Source organism: Glandiceps talaboti, chromosome 7 (genome assembly GCF_964340395.1).
Source record: "Glandiceps talaboti chromosome 7, keGlaTala1.1, whole genome shotgun sequence".
NCBI classification, from domain to species: domain Eukaryota; kingdom Metazoa; phylum Hemichordata; class Enteropneusta; family Spengelidae; genus Glandiceps; species Glandiceps talaboti.
Genome location: NC_135555.1, coordinates 3,841,870 through 3,862,491, shown reverse-complemented (window position 1 = coordinate 3,862,491; position 20,622 = coordinate 3,841,870). Strand labels below are relative to the sequence as shown.

Here is a 20,622-nt window from a genome sequence, read left to right as displayed (position 1 = left end):
TGTAGTATTTAATTTCAATGAGTCATAAGTAATGATTTTTGGTAATTTGGTAATATAGAATGCACCGTTCTAATTTAGTTTTGTACACATATTGACGATGAAAAAGCGCACGTGTTCTATAATGTTTTGATTTTGATTACTCTATATTGTTGATGTTTGTCAGTATTTTTATTTATTTATTTATTTATTTATTTATTTATTTATTTATTTATTTATTTATTTATTATTTATTTATTTGTTTGTTTGTTTGTTTGTTTGTTTGTTTGTTTGTTGTTTGTTTGTTTGTTTGTTTGTTTGTTTGTTTGTTTGTTTTAGTAAACAAAACTATCTGAACTTGAGTTCCATGTGTATCAACCATTAACCAGTGATATCAGTCTTGATATCTGATACATGTCAGCTTAAAATGTCAAGACGATCTAGGTCACATGACTCCTTCACATGACCTCGCATCATAAGGCACATCCAAGATGGCGGATCGAGAAGAGGAAAACGCACCTCTTCTACAAAATGAAGAAAATACGTCGCCCCAGCCGCAATATGCCCCATTACCTCAAGTAGATTCATCAAGTAAGTAATAATATGTAACAAAATATAAGGTATTTATTGGTTATATTTGTGAGAACTAAAGTTATACCGGTACAAACGTAACGTTTTGCGATATTATTTCCGTGTATTTTGATATTGTAATTTGAAGCGGAGCTTCCGTCGCGTCACGGAATTTGGTAAGGTTCACATGTCTACTGTAGACTCTTTCGTATTTCGACAGCTGTATTTTTTATGATAGAGAATAATTCGTACAGTAATTTGATTTCCATCTCATTCTTGAACAGAAAATCAGTGTGTGGGGTGAATTATTATACATGAACATAATATACTAGTAGCAGTGCTGTGCTATTAAATCACACAGTTCAGCTTTACCCCATGTAATGCTAATAGCTAGCTGTGTCATGTGTGTGTAACACAGCTAAGTGACAAAGGTAAATTTTTGTCTATTTTGACCTATGATGTTGAACTTCCTCTTGGAAAATTTCTTGTTGATGTAAACAGTCCCCCAGCAGTTTGGTAAAGGATTGTATTGCATTCACTTTATTTCTGTATGTTATTTTTGTAAGCTTTACCATGCTTGCTATGGCATGTTGTTATTGATTGTAACTGAAATGATGAGGATCGGTTCCTATGAAAATCCAGTTTGGCTGTTTCCTATATATGTGGATAAATGTACATACATACAGAGAAGATTATAAATGTATACATGAGAACAAGTTCTGTATCAGTATTTCTGTATGTCAGGTGTCATGTGTTAAAGTGGAGCTGGAAGATATGTATATGCTAATGTATACACCCAGATTATTGACAGGTGTTGTTGTGGCATTGCTTCAATGTCAGAGCAGTAGCTTTAGCTGTGATTGTTTGTACTTCAACTATGACAGTGAAGTTGTTACAAATGATTAACAATGTTTTTTTTTTCTAAGAACAGTATCTCAATAATACATCCATGATATAAATTAAATGAATTCCCCAGTCACTTTATGGTTAATCTGCCCCTCCCCCAAACAGAAAAACAATGTATTGTACACTCACTGTCTCTGTTTTTGGACAAGGTCATGTTATGAGATGATTACCATTGGTAAAAGGTTGAAAAAAAAATTCTTTAATGACAGACTTAGAAGCCAGAAGTAATGGTAAGGACAACATAATGAACTTATAACCCAATGGAATGAAGTACTGTAGTGATTTTATAAAATTTTCATGCACAAAGTTTGTACTTGGTACTTAGTGTTCACAAAAATGCAGACATTTTTGGTGGTGCCAGGCTAAGTTTCCCCTTCGTTAGCAAAACACTTTCATTGGAAAACCGTCCCATATCCTCACCCCCCCCTGTTCTGATACAAATGTTATAATTATGTAGATTTATAGAAGATTTTCTGTAAATCCTCAATTGTTTTTTCTCCTTCTTGTTTTCACATTAATTTGAAGACTAACAAATTGTACAAATTGTACTCTTTGATTTTTGATGATTATAATATTTGGCAACACTGAAGAACATTTAGATCAATATGTATCTGTGTCTACTGAAAAAAACAAATTTTCCTGGTTATGGTTCAAAACAATAAAAGTTAGGTTGTCTTGTGAGTCACCACATAGTAAGGGATAGAGGAACACCAAATGTTGATGGGTCACTAGAAATTGCTGTTTGTTAGTGGTGCATCAAATTGGCTTAGAGGAGCACACTAATATGTACATTGAATTGTGTAACCATAGATCTCCCCTCCAAGATGTATGGTATAACCCTGTTTTACTTCAATGTTCACCTTACCACGAACACAGGCCAAAGTAGAAAGAATGCTAGTTGGTGGGAGAACAAAATGGATTTGGTGATTATTAAAAAAACAAGATGCCTGAACAGTAGAAATTGCACTTTTTGTGATAAAGATAGCCTCTGGCTTTTATACGGATATCATTGATGTCCAAGTAATTTTCATTTCAAAGTGAAACAATTAGTTATTTGTTATAAGATAGTCAAAACAATACAGAGTCAGGTTGCACTGTTGTAATGGTTAATGTAAGAGTTGACTTTTTTTTGGGTTACAATTCTGGCATATTGTTTGACATCAATAAGGTGCAAACTTCAAAAGCTTCAAAATCGTGGACAAGTGAGTTTACTTTAATATCTTTATAAGTGACAACCATATATACTGAGGGTGTGGAATTTTGTCAGCAATGAAAACCGCCCATCTGTGTCGTCACTGCTCAGTTTGTGGTGAAATGAAAGTGTAGTTATACCCATAAAGGAAAGAAGTGACATCAAGGTTGTTGTAGGTCTGTAGCAATGAAATGATTATTACCTAAGGAAATATAGTTATCACATACAAAGTTTGGCTCAGTGCTCTGTAATACATATAAAGTAATATAGTTGTGATAATATCATACACAAAGGGCTCTGTAAGCCTGTCTACAGCACTGATCTATGATTTAGATAGCTCTCACGTACACTCAGCTTATTACAGTAGCCACTCAAAACTGATTAAGTTAGAATTAGTAAGTCATGCCACCAAGTCATTATCACATGTTTAACATTATAATAGAATATGACATCACATGTAAATTAGCAGTAGATATAGTAATGCAATTTGAAATATTCCCGTGAGTTGATTGGTCGCAGTAAGGAGTGATTACATACACTGGACTGATTTTATTCGAATGAAGTCATTATGTAAATATACATGTGACTACAACTCACCTAAATGCACTAAGTATTATACTTCATTCTTTAGGTACATGTAGGAGAATTGCAGTTACACATGTATATTTACATAATGACTTCATTTGAATAATCACAGTCCAGTGTATGTGATCACTCATTACTGCGACCAATCAACTCATGGGAATATTTTCAAGTTGTATTACTCAGTTGATATAGGACTGGATTATATTACAAGCTGATAGTAGACAAGCACTAGCATAACACAGATCAGTAGTGTAGACGAGAGCTACATGTATCATGGTCACAGAAATGCAAGGTAGACAGGCTAATATGTGTCATCCAATATTTTATGGTATTTTTATGGTAATGATGATCTTTATGTATACTGGATAGTTCTCTCAGCATACCAGTGCACTTGCCTTCCAAGAAGTCCAGTGAGGGCCACCCCTCTTGGTCCCTGTGTAGGACTCAGGAGTGAAATCTCTGTTGTTCTGTATAGTGACACTCGGCGACACTCCTCTTACTTCTAGTGGGACTGATTCATTCAAGCCCAGACCAGGGCTCAAACCCTGACAACAGTGGTACAGTGGTAGGTGGCACTGGTTTAACCACTTGGCCATTGATAACCCATTGTTGTGACAACAGTGGTACCATGATAGGTGGCAGTGGTTTAACCACTTGGCCATTGATAACCCATTGTTGTGACAGTGATACCTAGGTAGGTGGCAGTGGTTTAACCACTTGGCCATTGATAACCCATTGTTGTGACAGTGATACCTTGGTAGGTGGCACTGGTTTAACCACTTGGCCATTGATAACCCATTCTCATGACAGTGATACCTTGGTAGTTGGCAATGGTTTAACCACTTGGCCATTGACAACCCATTGTTGTGACAGTGATACCTAGGTAGGTGGCAGTGGTTTAACCACTTGGCCATTGACAACCCATTGTTGTGACAGTGATACCTTGGTAGGTGGCAGTGGTTTAACCACTTGGCCATTGATAACCCATTCTCATGACAGTGATACCTTGGTAGGTGGCAGTGGTTTAACCACTTGGCCATTGATAACCCATTGTTCATGTTGTTGTTGTTGTTGATAAAAATGTGTCAGATTTTCCAACTCTAGTTTTATTTAGAGGAGTGCAAATATTTTCTTTTTCATACTGAAGACAATTTTTATAGTTGTATATATATAGACATTTTTGAGGTTTGCTAAATGTTACTAAGTCAAGTTTTAAATTATTGTCTTGTTATTGTTCTTGCAGACTTGCCACTACCCCTACAAGGAGGCCCACCTCCACCTATTCTCCCTGATGAACAGCCTCCCCCATACACTCCATCACCATCAGGAGGGGTGCCAATGATAAACTGCAGAGTATGCCAGGCTATGATCAATATTGATGGTAAACTACATCAACATGTTGTAAAGTGCAATGTTTGTAATGAAGCGACAGTAAGTATAATGTATGTTGTCAGTCTTTGTCAGTGTTCCTAAGAAGATGATATCTTGATATCAGATTTTAGGATACAGCTTTGCATTCTTTTAACCCGTAGAATATTTTAGTGAATGAAATTTATATAAGTCTCAAATGAAGGAAACATGAATTCCAGTGTTTTTTGCTTATTAAAAGGAGAACCCCACTCCAAGAACTATATTTGTTTTCATAAACTTTGGGTTCTGGTGAGTCATTTCATGATTTCATATCACATAAATTTTGCACAATTGTCGAGAAACACCAAATTGAAACTTATTTCACCTCTGTTGTTCTCATCATACTCAGTGTCCACTGTTGCATCATGGGACTTACTATACATATTATTTAGATGCCTACTAAATATTCATGACTATTTATCTAAAGGTAATAAGAATGTAGGAGTAAATTGTACCAGGAACTGTTTTGGGTATATATGTATATGTATGTTTGCTTTCTGACTTGTACAAACAAAAATTGAGACAAAAGTCATTTTTTTTATTAATTGACAGCCCATAAAGGAAGCACCCACTGGTAAGAAGTATGTCCGCTGTCCTTGTAACTGTTTACTTATTTGTAAGGCGACTTCACAGAGAATCGCTTGTCCCAGAGCCAACTGTAAGAGAATTATCAATTTAGGACCTGTCACCGTAGCAACTGTCAGGACAAGTGTTGGTAATAGAGTTACCTGTGGACACTGTAATAATACCTTCTTGGTAAGATATTAATGTATTTTAAAAATTAATTTCTCATGATAAAAAAATGAGACATTATTGGCATAAGACAATGTTATTTGTTCACCAAGACACCACATCAAACAATACATTGTCAAACCTTATCAATAGAGTAAATAACTAGGTAACAACATTATACTTCAAGTATAAAATGTTTGAGTAAAAAATACTAGTACAAGTAGTTGAATTTACAAAACAATATAATTAGATATTATTCCTCAATATCTTTCTTTGTTCAGCTGATTAAAATTCAGGTGACCTAAGGGGTCTTGTCACTACGAGTTGCTAGACGAATAGTGACAAACCCTTTGGTCACAAACATTTTCTGGCTGGATGATTTTAATTATTGGGGAATAATATAGTTATACCTCCTAAAGCATAATTTATGAAAAATGAGGAAAAAGTAATGCTGTTTTGACTCATCTGTTGAGCATTGCAAAACCAATGATGTAGACACGGGTTGTCATGACATGGAACAACCAGGGTATATAATCCATATTTTCTGTTCAAAGATCAATAACTTGGCTTGAGTATGTTGTAATTAAGCATATATAAATATGTCCATGTCTTCTCTATTTTGCCACAATTAGGTGTAAAAGGTCATTACTAAGTTGCACACATTTTTGAGGACTTTTTCAATAGCAGACACATTTGGAATTAATGCTACTAACTATTGTTTTCTAAACAGATTATTTTTTATGTTTCATTGCAGTTTAATACAACTGTTAGTTCCCTTGCAAGATGCCCACATTGCCGAAGGGTGTAAGTATTTCATTTATATGTTAGTTCCCTTGCAAGATGCCCACATTGCCGAAGGGTGTAAGTATTTCATTTATATGTTAGTTCCCTTGCAAGATGCCCACATTGCCGAAGGGTGTAAGTATTTCATTTATATGTTAGTTCCCTTGCAAGATGCCCACATTGCCGAAGGGTGTAAGTATTTCATTTATATGTTAGTTCCCTTGCAAGATGCCCACATTGCCGAAGGGTGTAAGTATTTCATTTATACGTTAGTTCCCTTGCAAGATACCCACATTGCCGAAGGGTGTAAGTATTTCATTTATATGTTAGTTCCCTTGCAAGATGCCCACATTGCCGAAGGGTGTAAGTATTTCATTTATATGTATATGTGATACTACCAAACCAGAGTGGCTATACAGTTTCAATAGGCAGCACAATGTCTTTGTAATTCTCTCATGTTTTTTTGTTACAAAGTACGTAAAAACAACATAGAGATACTGATATTGAATACTCAAAGCTGAAACTATATTGTATGGCTGCTGTTACACTGGTATTATGCTGCTATTACACTGCTAATACATATGCTTATATTTTATACGTCAGATCATCCATTGGACCCAGGTTTGCTAAGAATCGGTGTATTGCTTTTGCTATGATTGGTATGGTATTTATAGTGGCAGGTATTGGTGTGACGGTAAGTATGAAATACATACACTATGATAACAAAAGTGTTTGTAATATTTCTTCACTGCTGTGGATATACGTTGTACGTGTGACCACAAAATCTAGTATCACAAGTTGTTTCTTGTAAAGGCCCCTGATTCAATCACATGTTCTCACATTAGTGTTATCTTATCAGTATAGCGGTAAGGAGCACATAGGGTCATTCTTCTGTTCTGGACTAACTAATTCTAAACCTCTGCTAGACAGCTGTTTTTAGCACAACAGAACTGATAAGATTCAGTAGTGCTATAGGCATGGCAAAGTGTGTGTGTGTGTGTGTGTGTGTGTGTGTGCGTGCGTGCATGCATGCGTGTGTGTGTGCGTGCACGCGTGCATGTGTATAAACAACTTAAAGTCAAAAACTGTTGGACTGATTGCCATGATATTTGGTGGGTGTATTTCCTTTGGTGTCTAGTTGGGAAATTGTTCAAATCAAAATGATCTTACCGCCGGTATGTGATTTGAGTAAAAAAATGTTATTTTTGGTCAAAAAACTTAAACTACAGATCAGATCGGTGTGAAGTTTGGTGGGAACATTGTTAGGGGTGTTTAGATTAAGAAATGTTAAAATAATTCTTAAATCAAGAAAAAATGGAACAACACGTCTTCATGCTTGTCTGCTATTGTACCCATTGTGTTTGAGAGATCAGAGACTTGAGCTGTCAGATTTCTTATCACCATAGCAATACCCTGCGTCTTATAGGTAATCCCTCATTTTGTTGTTCTGACCTTTAACCCTTTCAGGTTGGAACGTTTGAATTAGCCAAGTCAGCAGGTGGCATTTACTTTGTCTGGATCGGTAAGTAACAGTTTTTCATTGTGAATGTTTATTGTAAATCTGATCATTAGATCATTGCAGATAGTAGAAGGTATTTCTTAACAGCCAATGAGAGTGAAGCTTGTAAATTCTTCATATTGCAACAACCAATTAGGATGAACCTTGTGACTTCTTTGTTTTATAACAACCAATTAGAGTTAATCTTGTAAAATCTCCATTACATAGTAACTAGTTGGGATGAACCTTGTAAATCGTTCACATTACAATAACCATCTATGACGAATCTTGTAATTGTTTTGTTTTACAACAACCAATTATCACGAACCTGGTAAAATCTTCATAATACAGTGACTCTTTACTTGTTCTAATAATTTGACATCTTTCTCCATACCACTCACTTTAGGAGCATACATTGTTGGCATCCTAAATCTTATCAGAAGCTGTTACTATGGTACCATGAAAGTCAGTGAAATCGAAGGTCCTGCATGAGTCACTCATTCCAAGTCATCACCATTCTCGGAACCACTGCCCTATCAGAAGGAATACAAATTAAACGGCCAAGTGGTTATCGAAAATGTATGATCTCCAGTCAGCTGTTAAGAGAAGACGTCTTACAGACAGAAGCCCTTGGGTGCATGGAAACTATATTATCAACGTAATCAGATACATAGAAGTAGAACATCAACTTTTAATGAACTTTGTCTGCATTGAGGTGTTTACAGTTTTCATGTGTATATATATACTCCAGTTTTCAACACCAACTGTATTTCTGTATATGCAACTCAGATTATCAAATTATAGAAATCAAAAAGAAAATAAACCATAGTTTGTAAGCAGATAACTAATTTGAGACGTGTAGCTTGTTACATAGTTAGTCCTTGCATCTACATACACTCTGTACAGTGTGAATCGGTTATATTCAAGTAACCATACACCCACGTATTGACAACAAGTTAACAGTGATCTATTTACATGTGCCATTTTACATTCTCTATTTTTTGTGACATTTTTATCACTTTTTTTAACTTTTGGCAGTAAAGGTAAAACATGTAGGAATTAGATATTGTATACAAATCCTAAGTAAATGTGGTATTATTTTAAGTCAATCTCTTTCATCTTCGAAAAAATATGGCAATGTACAAATTGATATTTTAGTCTGTCATATATATGTATGGTAATACAAACATGTTTCATAGGTAATGTAGCTATTTTCACCACCTTGTCTTGCCCAGCCTCCAAATGTATGACTGACTATGCAAGTATACTCTTGTGACTAGTACAACAAATGCTAGTCTGTGAGATATGACAGGTATCAGTCAGTTGTGAGAAGATTGACTAGGGCTGAACAACATGTCGTATATTACAGTTTAAGCAGGCCAATTCTTCCCAATTCTTTATTCTCACAAGTGAGATTATGAATTTCAAAATTCAGAGGTTTAGATAAAATCAAAGTAGAGAGACTAATTAGGCTGATGTTACTAACTAATGCTGACAAATAGTGCACTGAGTTGCATCAGCGCCCTCACCCAGGCAAGGGCTCAGTGCTTTTGTTTTCGCAAGGTTTGTTATACCACTATGTCAAAGTAGGATATATGTGTATTGGGATGTAAATTTGAAATTTAGGAAACATTACACCAGAATCTATTATGACCCGGATGATGGTAATGTGTTGGAAATTTACTATTTAAAATTTTGAGTTGCAAGATGTTACTTATAAATTTTCGAAATGGTATTTATTCAAAATCAGGCAAACTCGGTATTTGCAAACATTTTACAACAACTACACCTTTGGGTTGTGATTTTTTTAACGGTGCTGATGATGAAAATACATGTGTCTCAATATGCTATAGTCCAATCCTAAAAAAAAACAAAAGGTAGTATTGTTTGGACACTATGTTTGCTGTTTTGAAGCAGTTTTGAGATGTTTGGAAGCAGTTTTGAGATGTTTGGAAGCAGTTTTTGAGATGGAAGTTTGGGCCTTGATAGTTGAGTGGTATAGCTTTTTTTGAAATTCCCTCATTTCCCAAAGTCAGTGATAGTTTCAGTCAGTCTGGGTAGTAACATGTGTTTGTTTACTAGGCTGAATGAGTTCTAAGGAAACATTGCAGTGTTTAAGTTTATGTATATTACTGCATTATGATTGACAAACATGACCAAAGGTTTAAGGTTGCACTATCCTGAATTCTTCATTGGGTACCTTCAAATATGGCTGTAAAGTGGTTAACCAGGATATGGCTTGCATGTAGAATCTGTAGAACAGTGTTAACAAGTTGTTACCATCCTATCCCATCTTAACTCAAAATGCAGAGATTGATGTTAATCAGTCTATGTTTGAAGTGTCACAGCAAAGAACTTGATATGTCTACAGTCTCTGCCATTATCCTTGTTTCATATTAAGTGTTATGATATACCTAGTGATAATGCTGTGCCATGATTCGCTAGAATCAGTCACGTGATAGGAAAATAGAATGCTATTTCCCTAGGGAAATAGTTCCATCAACTTTTACATGGTCACGTGACCACCGTGAGTTCACAGCAGGTCAAAATGGCAGCTTCTGATGATGTCGTCTGCCACCGCGAGTTCACAGCATGAGGTATATTATAAAACACATATTGCCTGGCCTATATTTGGGCTATAGCACCCGTTCATTACCCCCTCGTGACTGTGAGTTACCAGAATCACATGCTATTTCCCTCGGCCTTGATATGTAGGACGTTAAAATACAGTTTCTTTGGAACAGTAAATTGGAAATAAATACAACTTTTTAATCTATCTACTATGGACGGACCTTGATTAAAATGTTTGATTTGTTTACAATTTACTATTCCAAAGTAACTATATTTTATTTTCCTACGTACATATTGATTTTGGTACCTCACTGGCGTGCAGATACCAATATTATGTGTGTACACAGATGCAAGTAATAACTGGTACACAGTGCTGTAAGAATATGATGTAAAACTATACACTTTGTCCCTCTGAATAAGAAACTTGATACCACTGTTACTCCTACCTAGCAAATATTCCAGTATACAAGGTTGTATTCTAACAAAACAAAAAGCCAAGTGTGCTTGCAACGCTGAAATGTTAAAATATTGTAATATAATAGTATGAAATTTGAATATTCACATCAGTATCACAATGAGAAAAATCTATTTTCAATATTTTTCCTCATTTTAGATCAATTATTTTAAACTCTGTTAGTACTATTTCATTTTCTCAAAGTCTTTCTACATAGAGTGATATTTTATCAGTAGTGTTTTAACCCAAATTTTGTTAAACTTGTGATCAGTTAGTTTTTCCGTGAGATTGTATATTTGGCTGCTTGATGTAAAAAGTAGTGGAATATGTCAGATCTTTTATAGTAATCTTAATTTAGTCATGAATTTTATCATGATGCTGGCTCATTTTTTCAACTGAAAGTTTCTTGCATCTGGTGTATGCATTATTTAGTCAGTTAAAAAGTATATAGACTGTCATTATTATCAAATAATGTTACAAATGATTTGTTTTCTTTTGAATTTAACATGACCAGGGTTAAAAAACGTCCAATTGATTATAGATATTAGCTCAAGTAGCTACATCCGGTCAAAGATATAAAAAGAGATTTGATTGGTTCCTGTGTAGTGATTTGCATAGTAGATTTGATTGGTCAAATTCTTTGTCAGTGTCACATGATAGTGTAAACCAATCAAAAGGATGCATGCAAAATGTTATGAGAAGCAGATGTTGTTGCCAATGAAGTGACTCGTATTTCTTCATTCACTGAAATCTATTGTTGCTCTTCCTTCATGATCTGAAATGCAGTACTTCTATTTTCGATAAGTGATGTAAGATATGTATTGGGCGAGATTACCGTACAATTGCAGAGGGAGGATCTTTCCATTGACTTGGAGTTCTTTATCTCTCAACTATCTACAAATATTTACACTATTTTAGACTTTAGACAAAGAGAAAAGATGACTTTATACTTTTCAAAGCTGAACTGTCAGCCTCTGCATGTATATTTGACTCTGCAAAATTTGTACTTTTTTTTTTTTTGGTTCTGTTTATTCTCTTTGAAAAGTTTTTGAAATGTCATGCAATACTTTTATGGATATGTGATTATGTATGCATCTATAAAAATTATCGCATGTTACATCTTGAAGGCATGGGCAAAAAGATTTATTTTCACCTTAAGCTTGCAGTTCAGAGATACTTATTGTACACTGTTGTGGGTCTCTTAGACTAAAGTTAACCCTCACTAATGTCTCATTGTAAGACTAAAGTTAACCTCACTAATGTCTCATTGTAAGACTAAAGTTAACCCTCACTAATGTCTCATTGTAAGACTAAAGTTAACCCTCACTAATGTGTATCATTGTTTACACTGGAACAAATTCTGACTGTGCTGTGATACAGACTTATTCGTCATAAAAACATATTGATGGAGATCCTTGAAATCACTTCAATATCAAGAATCATTAGAATTAGTAAGGTCTTTAGTTATAAGTAGTTCTTGTACTACGATCAAGAGTTCTTATTATTTATGAGTAACCTTTTGCCTGTTTAGGTCAACAGGCTTTGTCAAACTGTCTATTTGCTGACATTAATGCTAGGCAGCGTAGTGGTGATGACGTGATCATAGAGATGATGTCATTGGTATGCTCCCTCATCCCTATTCACAGTTTTGCTGTCTTGTCTTCTGATGTGGAGAGATTGTCTAGTTTGCCTACAGTAAAGCCAGCAAACAGACAGTTTGACAAAGCCCGTTGACCTGACCAGGGAAAATGTTACTCATAAGTAATTCAAACCCTTTGTCTTGATACAAGAACAATGTATGGTTTACCAACCAGATGACTTAGATTTTTAGTTGTTCACACCCACAACAGTACACAAGGGCTACCAGTGTTATTCCAGTGTTGAGTACTGATGTCAGCTTGTACCACAGTCCACATATGTTGTATTCAGGATTACTGCTCCATTTCTGCATTGTAATTACCGTGTAAGGTCTTGATACACAAATCAATAAATGCTACATTTTAGCAAAACATATAACTTGACTATGATAGGTTTGCATTTTTAGCACAAGTGAGTTGAGGTAGTGCTATAGGCATGGTAAGGCATCTGTGTGTGTGTGTGTGTGTGTGTGTGTGTGTGTGTGTGTGTGTGTGTGTGTGTGTGTGTGTGTGTGTGTGTGTGTGTGTGTGTGTGTAAACAACTTAAAGTCAAAAACTGCCAAACTGATTACTTTGATATTTGGTGGTCATGTTACTTTAGGTGTCTAGTTGGGAAATTGTTTTGGTCACATGATTCCAGTGATGAGTCATGTGATCAAACCAGAACATAAGACTGGTGAACATGTTACAAGTTCAGAGGTTTGGATGAAAGCTTTTTCTTTTTTTTTCTTTTTTCATTTTTACTAAATATCAATTGTGTTTATTGGTTAAAATGTTGGTAAAGTATCTACACAGATGAGCTGCCATTAATATAACTGATATTACCATTATATGTGAAGTAATGAGTTGCAGATACAATTGGTCTCACTGATGAAATGAATGACAAATTAACCAGTGAATTCTACAATTACAGAAAATGTTACTTTCTCCTTTCAATTCTGAATGGATAGGAATTTGAAGTTATGTTGGATATTTTTTACTGGAGAAAAAGTATGTAAAACAACATATACCAGGCTCTTATTTGTAACTTGATGAATTGCAAAAAATCAAAAAGTATGTATAAACAGCTTTTTTACTTGCGTTTTTAAAAAAAAAATTTTCTTAGCTTTTTGCAATTAATTGAATTACAAATATGGACTTTATCAATGCTGTTTCACTTTTTTTTTCAAGTAGGAAGCCATGGTAAAGTTGTTTTATAAATTAAAAATACGAAATAAATATCAAACTGCTCATGTTTTATCTTCTCATTGACATTTGATATTGCTTGTATTTAAAAAAAAATACTTCGCATTTGCAAATAATGTACAGGCACACATCAGGTTTTAATGTGCAATTCAGAGTAATTTATGCTCCCATATAAATGCTGTTGTGTAAAGTATCACAGTCAATTGAACAATTCATTTGTGAATAGAATGACCGTCATGGAAGGTGAGTGCATCAGGGTAGTGAGTTTACCGTTGCTGGGTTCGTGCCAAGGTCATTAGTCATAGCTAGCTATATCCCGTGGTGGGCGTGATCCAACGAGAGTTCGATTCGGCGGTAATACGAAATCAAAATGGCGGAGTGGAAGTTCATAAAAGTTGGTTGAGTAGTTTTTACTGTGTCTGTTGCGTTTGTTGGAGAGTTATATGTGAAGAGCAGTATACGAACGAAGTAAGTCGATTCTAAATGTTTGTTCTGGCCCATTTTTATACCTCTTTCCGCCTTGCTTTGTGTAAACGGAGAAAAAAAAGCAAGCACTGTCGCCCCAAACATGCACGGTAAGTGATTCAGAATGTGTCAACCGTTTTGTTTTTTCCGCCTAATAGTTGAGATCAACGTTGAGAGTTGTTCCCAGTGACAGTCGAATACAACCAGCCAAGACATGCAATGCTTATGTTTTTCATATGAATTAAAACCACAATGGAGCATGGAATAACAAATGTGAGCATAATACTCCCACTGATCATATTACCAGTCGTTTCTCGGTTACGTTTGTACACGACTTGCATATAAACAAACGACACAGTGTTGGATAGAAAGCGCTACTTTATACCGTGTCAGCATCTATAGTAACAGTGAAGTATTATGATGTTAGGAACGGCATGAAAATGAGTAAGTGATATATGCATGGAAACGCAAACGTTACACCAGCGTCTAACATTACCCTGGCCGCCAACAAAAACATTCATGTCCACTACAGACTTCACACGTTGAGATCCAGGTCTGTGAAGTGTACTAGGCAAATACCATTACTTTTCAACCTGCAACTGTTGACGTCTGAGACCAACTACTGTACAAGGGACTCGAAATATTCAGTGCTGATGAATGTGGCGTGGCATTCAGGGTAACTAATGTTGTTTGATAGGTCTAAGACTCATAACATTGTAGTCCTACTCGCTACTGTATTGGCAGATGTTGTGTTACAGGATTTTATTCGCCTTGAATATAGAATAGTTGTACGAGTTACAACTGTACAATAAATAAACAATTGCATTCAAGTTAGGGTTAGGTTACATACCGGACTAGATGTTATGATACTAAGACATAAAAAACACCATATATCCAATATACTGACTTCTCAGTTTGGTTTATTCCCCCTTGTCTTGGTAGGAATACAAGAACAGATACTGAAAAAATATAACAAATAATTAGCCCAGAAATCCAATGCACTGAAATAAGGGCAAGTTGAAATTGGGGCGAGTTGAAATGGGATGAGTTGAAATTATGAGGAAATGATCTGTCACTGTTCAAATTATAGGCCCAGGTGAAAATGCAACAAATGTTGTGGCCAGTGCTCAAATATCGGTGTTGGTCAGCTGCACTCTGATGAACATAACATTGGATATAAAATGGGTTGAGTGATAAATGCCAAGAATAGTAATACAGTATATATTTAGCTCTGCTCTGTATGATGGCTGCCACTCTGACATTGTGTAGAGAAATATTCAAGCACACAGTAATGTTTTTGTTGAGGGTGGTGTTGAATTACATGTGGGGAAAAATAACTTGGGGAACAGTGGTAGATTTTACCTCTCAAGGTTCCCCTTCAAAATTATGGTACAAGATACAGAGATTGACTGGGCACAACTGTGGTTCAAATTTTCCCCAAGGATTTTAACCATTCAGAAACAAATGGGCTCAAGGCTGCAACCTGCAGATTGCAAGCCTAACCATTCGACCATCATGACTCCATTCAACTCCAGTTGTGTGGCATATTGAAGTATATGTTGTTTACTGGTAAATAATATCTCTAATCAATGTAACTTGTAGTTTATTGTAGGAAAAACTGAAGATATATCAAGATGAGTCAGGAGAGTGGAAGGAGCCAAACACAGGGATCTTTTGAAAATGAAAGTGTTCTTTGTTCCCTGGGAACTCCAGTTGCAGCCTCTACATTGGCTAGACCTAGACAGGTTAATTTTGAAGGGTAAGAGTTGATCAACATCACTTGATTTCTAAAATTATCATGAAGTATCAATTTTATCAAATAGACAGCAAAGCTTGAGTAAATTTGTCTATACTGATATTAGATACATTCCAACTTTTGAACCATGTTATTTTCATATTAGAACTTATAGTAGTAGATCGGTAGATTTTCAGCTGCATGCCTTGTACCTGTGTGTAAACAACACATCTTTGTAATAAAGTGTGTCAGCTATCAATGCATGATTTTCAAATTCCCCCAATGGAATTTTACAAACAAGGCTGTCGTAAACTGTGTTATTAAATTGTTCCTAAATCTTTGAATGTACATATTTCATTAAAAATATAACGGAAATAAATATGGCAATGATGCAAAACACACAAATATTACAGATAGTGCATGAATTGAGCTGTGAATACAGTTATTTCAAAGCAAAAATGATAGATTATTGCTGTACCTAGAGGGCTCTCTTCATTTGAAAAGGTGTGTTAGAGCTAGGAGCAGTAAGAGTATTTAATATGCCCATCATATGCAAACATGCTAATAATGGTTTTGCATCCTTTTTTTGTGTGTCCATGCTTCATCTAGGCCGCCAAGTATCTTTGTGGAACAAGTTCCATTTGGATCATTTCTGGACAGATCATCATTGTATGTAGCAATTGAAAACAGATACATGTTATTGTTATTGTTCAGAAATACATGTTTATTTACTTCTATGTTACTCACAAAAAAACAAATAATAACGATAATGTTTGTAATAACAAGACAAGCTCACCTATTCCTTTCATTTTTCAATTCCTTTGCTTCCCGTAGTTGTACAGAAAAATCATGTTGTAAATGTGAATAATGTATTGAAATGTCTGAATCTCTTCCATGTGAATCCCTTGCATGTGAATTTCTAGCATGTGAATCCCTTGGATGTGAATTTCTTGCATGTGAATCCCTTGCATGTGTAATCTTTTTACATGTACCTTCCGTTGTAACTGTGTAGACTTTTCCAACAATCAACTCCGAGAGTGTTCTATCTGGAAAATTAACAAGGGTGCAATGTCCTCATATAATTTATGAGCACCAAGTCCCTATTGATGGTATTAAAACAGCTACCTGGCCTTAGACTGACTTCTTTGTTACCAACCAGCATCTACAGAGTGTGTTACAGGGCCTGGGTTTCTGAGACTTCTGGTGGCAAATTTCTAAAGAGAACACTAAAAGTTATCATGAATGGGGTTGTCATTTATTTATGGATTTGTTTGTTGGAAATGTCTAGTTTTAATTTGCATGCAATAGTATTTCCATGTTCATGTCACATGTATTATATTATAGTATATTATACCGTGCACAAGTCAAGTTGAAAAAAAAAATTGGAAATTATACTTGTACTTTGGTTATGCTACGTGACAACAATGTGCATATATATAACGACAGCGTGTGTCTACGTCACTGGTTCTGTTGTATTTAAAATATTAGTCAAAACGTTCAAAATAGCCATTACTTTTCCCGATTTTCTTTGATACTGCTGGCGCTGGTATAATTATGTTGTTCTCCAATATTTTTCTTCATTCAGCTGGAAAATACTGGTGACCTAAGGATTGTCACTACGAGTCGCGAGACAAGTAGTGATGAAGTCCCCTTAGGTCACTTATATTTTCCTTGGCTGAGAAAAATATTGGGGAATAACATCTGAGAGTATTTTTTAAAATGCAGATTAAAGAAAATATGCAAAAAAATTATAAAACAAGTAGATCTCTGTTCTCACATTTATGTTGTTTTCGGCAAAATTCAATTTTAACCAAACTGAAGTAGTATTTATGTGTTATGTAGATATAATTTAAATATTAGATGTAGTAGAGGAGGTAATATTTTAGAGAAAATATTATGTTCCATCACTCGTAATCTGCATTTTAATAAGATGTAATATGATAATTTCATGAAATCAAAGCCTGGCTTGTTAACCATAATACCCTAACTATGTATATTTTACATGTAATGTCGTTAGTTTGCCTCATGTCCTGTATAACCTACATGTATGACATTTTGACCTATGCTTGTGATTTGACATGGATAAGGTGTACACACTAAACTAGTGTATTGCAACTAACATGAATATTGTATGTTAGAGTTATGTCCACTGTAATAAGATCAACTGTTTTACGATATGCTAGTACTTAATGATGTTATTTTGTATACTATGTATAATGTCTGGGTTTAATAGTTAGTTGTACACTGTTTATGTTTGTCTGGTTTTGTTTGTCATTTTTGAACCGATTCATATTTTGTATATGCCCAGAAAGTAAAATTCATCTGTGTAGACAAAATCCTTCTTTATAGACCAATGTCAGTAGAGGTTCACAAGTTGACAGACCTCAGAAGTGTGTTCTTCTGGCTTGAAAGCATACACATCCAAACTATTCTTAATATATTATGAAACGGGCAACATACAACTTCTCCTCTGTTGTTTGCTGACCAATCAGAGTAAATCATTCAACAGGTTTTATGTTCTGAGTTTTGTTCTCTATACAAGTGTGATAGAAACAGAAATATAAATGTTGCTTTCTGGGTTCATACAACAATCTGAGACACTCTTTAGTCATAGTGTACTTACTGATAACTTTATATGTGTTTAGATTTTTTTATTGGGTGAAACATAAAGATGTTAAAGGGGAACACCATTTACAGGATTCTCCTCAGGCACTTAAAAACATAGTGGGTAACCATTCTTCCTCTATGATTTACAGTTTTGATCAGGTGTTTAAGAATGGTTGGTTCCACCCTATGATTTACAGTTTTGGTCAGGTGTTTAAGAGTGGTGGCATATGATTTCTTGAAATTAGTAGTTCACTAACATAACAAAAAATGTACATTATGATATACAAATGTGATATGACTTCTTATTTTCTGTATTCCTCATGTGTATATTGAACAGGGAGAATTTTGGTGACAGTTCAAGCCTGTCTGGATTACCATCATTGCAACAAATAGACTTGTCTGGAATCTCCTTATCACCTGATGACCATTCCCAGTCTGTAGAACACGTAAGCAGAGACAGAGATAGTTACCTGACAGAAACTTCATCTCTTGGTCTCATTCCAGAAGCTGCAATGGAAGGTAAACTTTCTTTGAGATTTATAAATCAATGTTCTATACATCATTTAATTTCATTCAAGGAGCTTTATTGGCGTGATTTTTTAACTACAGATACAGTTGTTATCAAAGGAAAAGTCCAGTCAGACTTATTTCTGTCTTTAGTGCACTTCTATTTAGCACTGCTATCAACTAAAAGGAAAAATCTAGTCAGACTTAATTTCTGCCCTTTAGTACACTTGTATTGATCACTGCTATCAACTTACATGTGATTTTAGGGTGATAAAATAGGACCTGTGTAAATAACTTACTAAACTTTGAAATCTTGTAAAGAAGTCGTACTTGACTTGACATGTATTTGACCATTGTGGGATTTCCTGCAATGCTTTATGTAAAAACTTATGGTGATAACATCACAACTACCCTAACAGTCTCTGTGTCTTGACACAGTTTGTATTGTATGTATCAAGAGTTTATAAGGTATTTTTAATTCGGGGTCTAAAAACTTACAAGAAACTGTGATTAATTATTCTTACGTAACAAATCTTGCAACATTATTACATTGCATGATTAACTACTAATACTTTTGTTGGTGTTGGTGTATGTGTGTGTATAGGTCTGTCTATTGGCTTATTACAAGTAGATGATCCTATTGTGAATGCTAAAGATGAAGATAATGTCAGTGAGAGAACAATAACACCTGTTGCATGGCATGACCACTGTCCTAGAATCTCTGATGACGGAGTCTCCATTGTTCTGGATAGTAGTCCAGAGGAGAAATCCTTCCGTAAAGAATTCCGAGAAAGTTTGGAAGGTGATCATGGTGGACTGGGTATGTTAGCAATGTTACCTTGTACATCATGACAGTCAGAGACAGTAAGAGTATCCACGGTGGTTTCAGATTGCCTTTTGATTTTAGACAGTTATGACTTGGCAAATTACCCCTACCATTATGATAAGTCAGATGGTAGCCTGTTGGTAAGATATGTCTAAATTGATTGTATGTAGAAAAAAATGACACAGATATATGTAGAGAATGACTTCCAAATGCAGACTATAATAACTTATGGTAAGTGGCACACAAATGTTGGAAATTGAAATGACTTTAATAGGCCATTCCAGACTGCAAACAGGAAATTGAGAATACAGCACCCTCACTCAAATTGAAGGTATCAGCACCTCATAGTACTGTTTCTTGTCCCTCGGTATTCTGTAGAAGTGTAAATCAGGGATGTTTTTCTTATTGTTCAGACATTGAGAAAAGCAGCAGTGCTGTATGATTAACTGAGTAACCTATACCATGTATACACAGACAGCAAGTAGAACCCCACCATGGCAAATTTTGGAAAGGCCTATTGTACAACCCCTGACAAAAGGAGAGACTTGTACATATCTAGTACATTAAATTTGGTACAAATGTTTGTGTATTTGTCATTTTCATTTTGGGTTTATATTTTGTTTTCCTTTTCATGGAGCTGTAAGGAGACTCTTTTCAGGACAATGAATGATAATAGATGGTCTTGTACTTACAGGTATACGAGTAGCTGCCACTGGTATTGAATCTGATCACAGTGAAATTGACACTGATGATGAACTGGAAGCTGCAAGAAAGGTATACAGTTAGTGTTATTGTTTCACTAGGGAGGAGGGGATGGAAGAATGGTAGAGTGAAAGCATTACAGTTTCCTGTAGGTTGGGAATGGAGCAACGGAATGGAAGGAGGGTATAGAGTTGATCAGTGTTCCTGTTCCATGAGGAATGGGGTTTGGGATAGGGATGAAAGAAAGGTAGTGTCAGTGTTCCTGGTTTCCAAGGGAGGAG

At 35.3% G+C, this 20,622-nt stretch overlaps 2 protein-coding genes across 2 annotated transcripts in view; both read left to right on the top strand.

Moving 5' to 3' along the window:
* The first annotated feature begins 467 nt into the window (after positions 1-467).
* Positions 468-12,667, top strand: LOC144437569 (type 2 phosphatidylinositol 4,5-bisphosphate 4-phosphatase-like). Its single transcript, XM_078126530.1, has 7 exons — positions 468-567; positions 4,473-4,660; positions 5,192-5,395; positions 6,126-6,175; positions 6,758-6,848; positions 7,622-7,676; positions 8,059-12,667. Exons 1-7 carry the CDS (start codon positions 468-470, stop codon positions 8,142-8,144), a joined length of 774 nt encoding a protein of 257 aa, XP_077982656.1. The 3' UTR covers positions 8,145-12,667.
* A 2,931-nt stretch (positions 12,668-15,598) lies between these two features.
* Positions 15,599-20,622, top strand: part of LOC144437400 (uncharacterized) — a 35,930-nt gene continuing 30,906 nt past the window's right edge. Inside the window, exons 1-5 of the mRNA XM_078126330.1 lie at positions 15,599-15,714; positions 16,303-16,368; positions 18,644-18,825; positions 19,418-19,624; positions 20,334-20,413. Of these exons, the coding sequence (XP_077982456.1) occupies positions 15,599-15,714; positions 16,303-16,368; positions 18,644-18,825; positions 19,418-19,624; positions 20,334-20,413 (651 nt within the window). The remainder of the gene's footprint in view (positions 15,715-16,302; positions 16,369-18,643; positions 18,826-19,417; positions 19,625-20,333; positions 20,414-20,622) is intronic.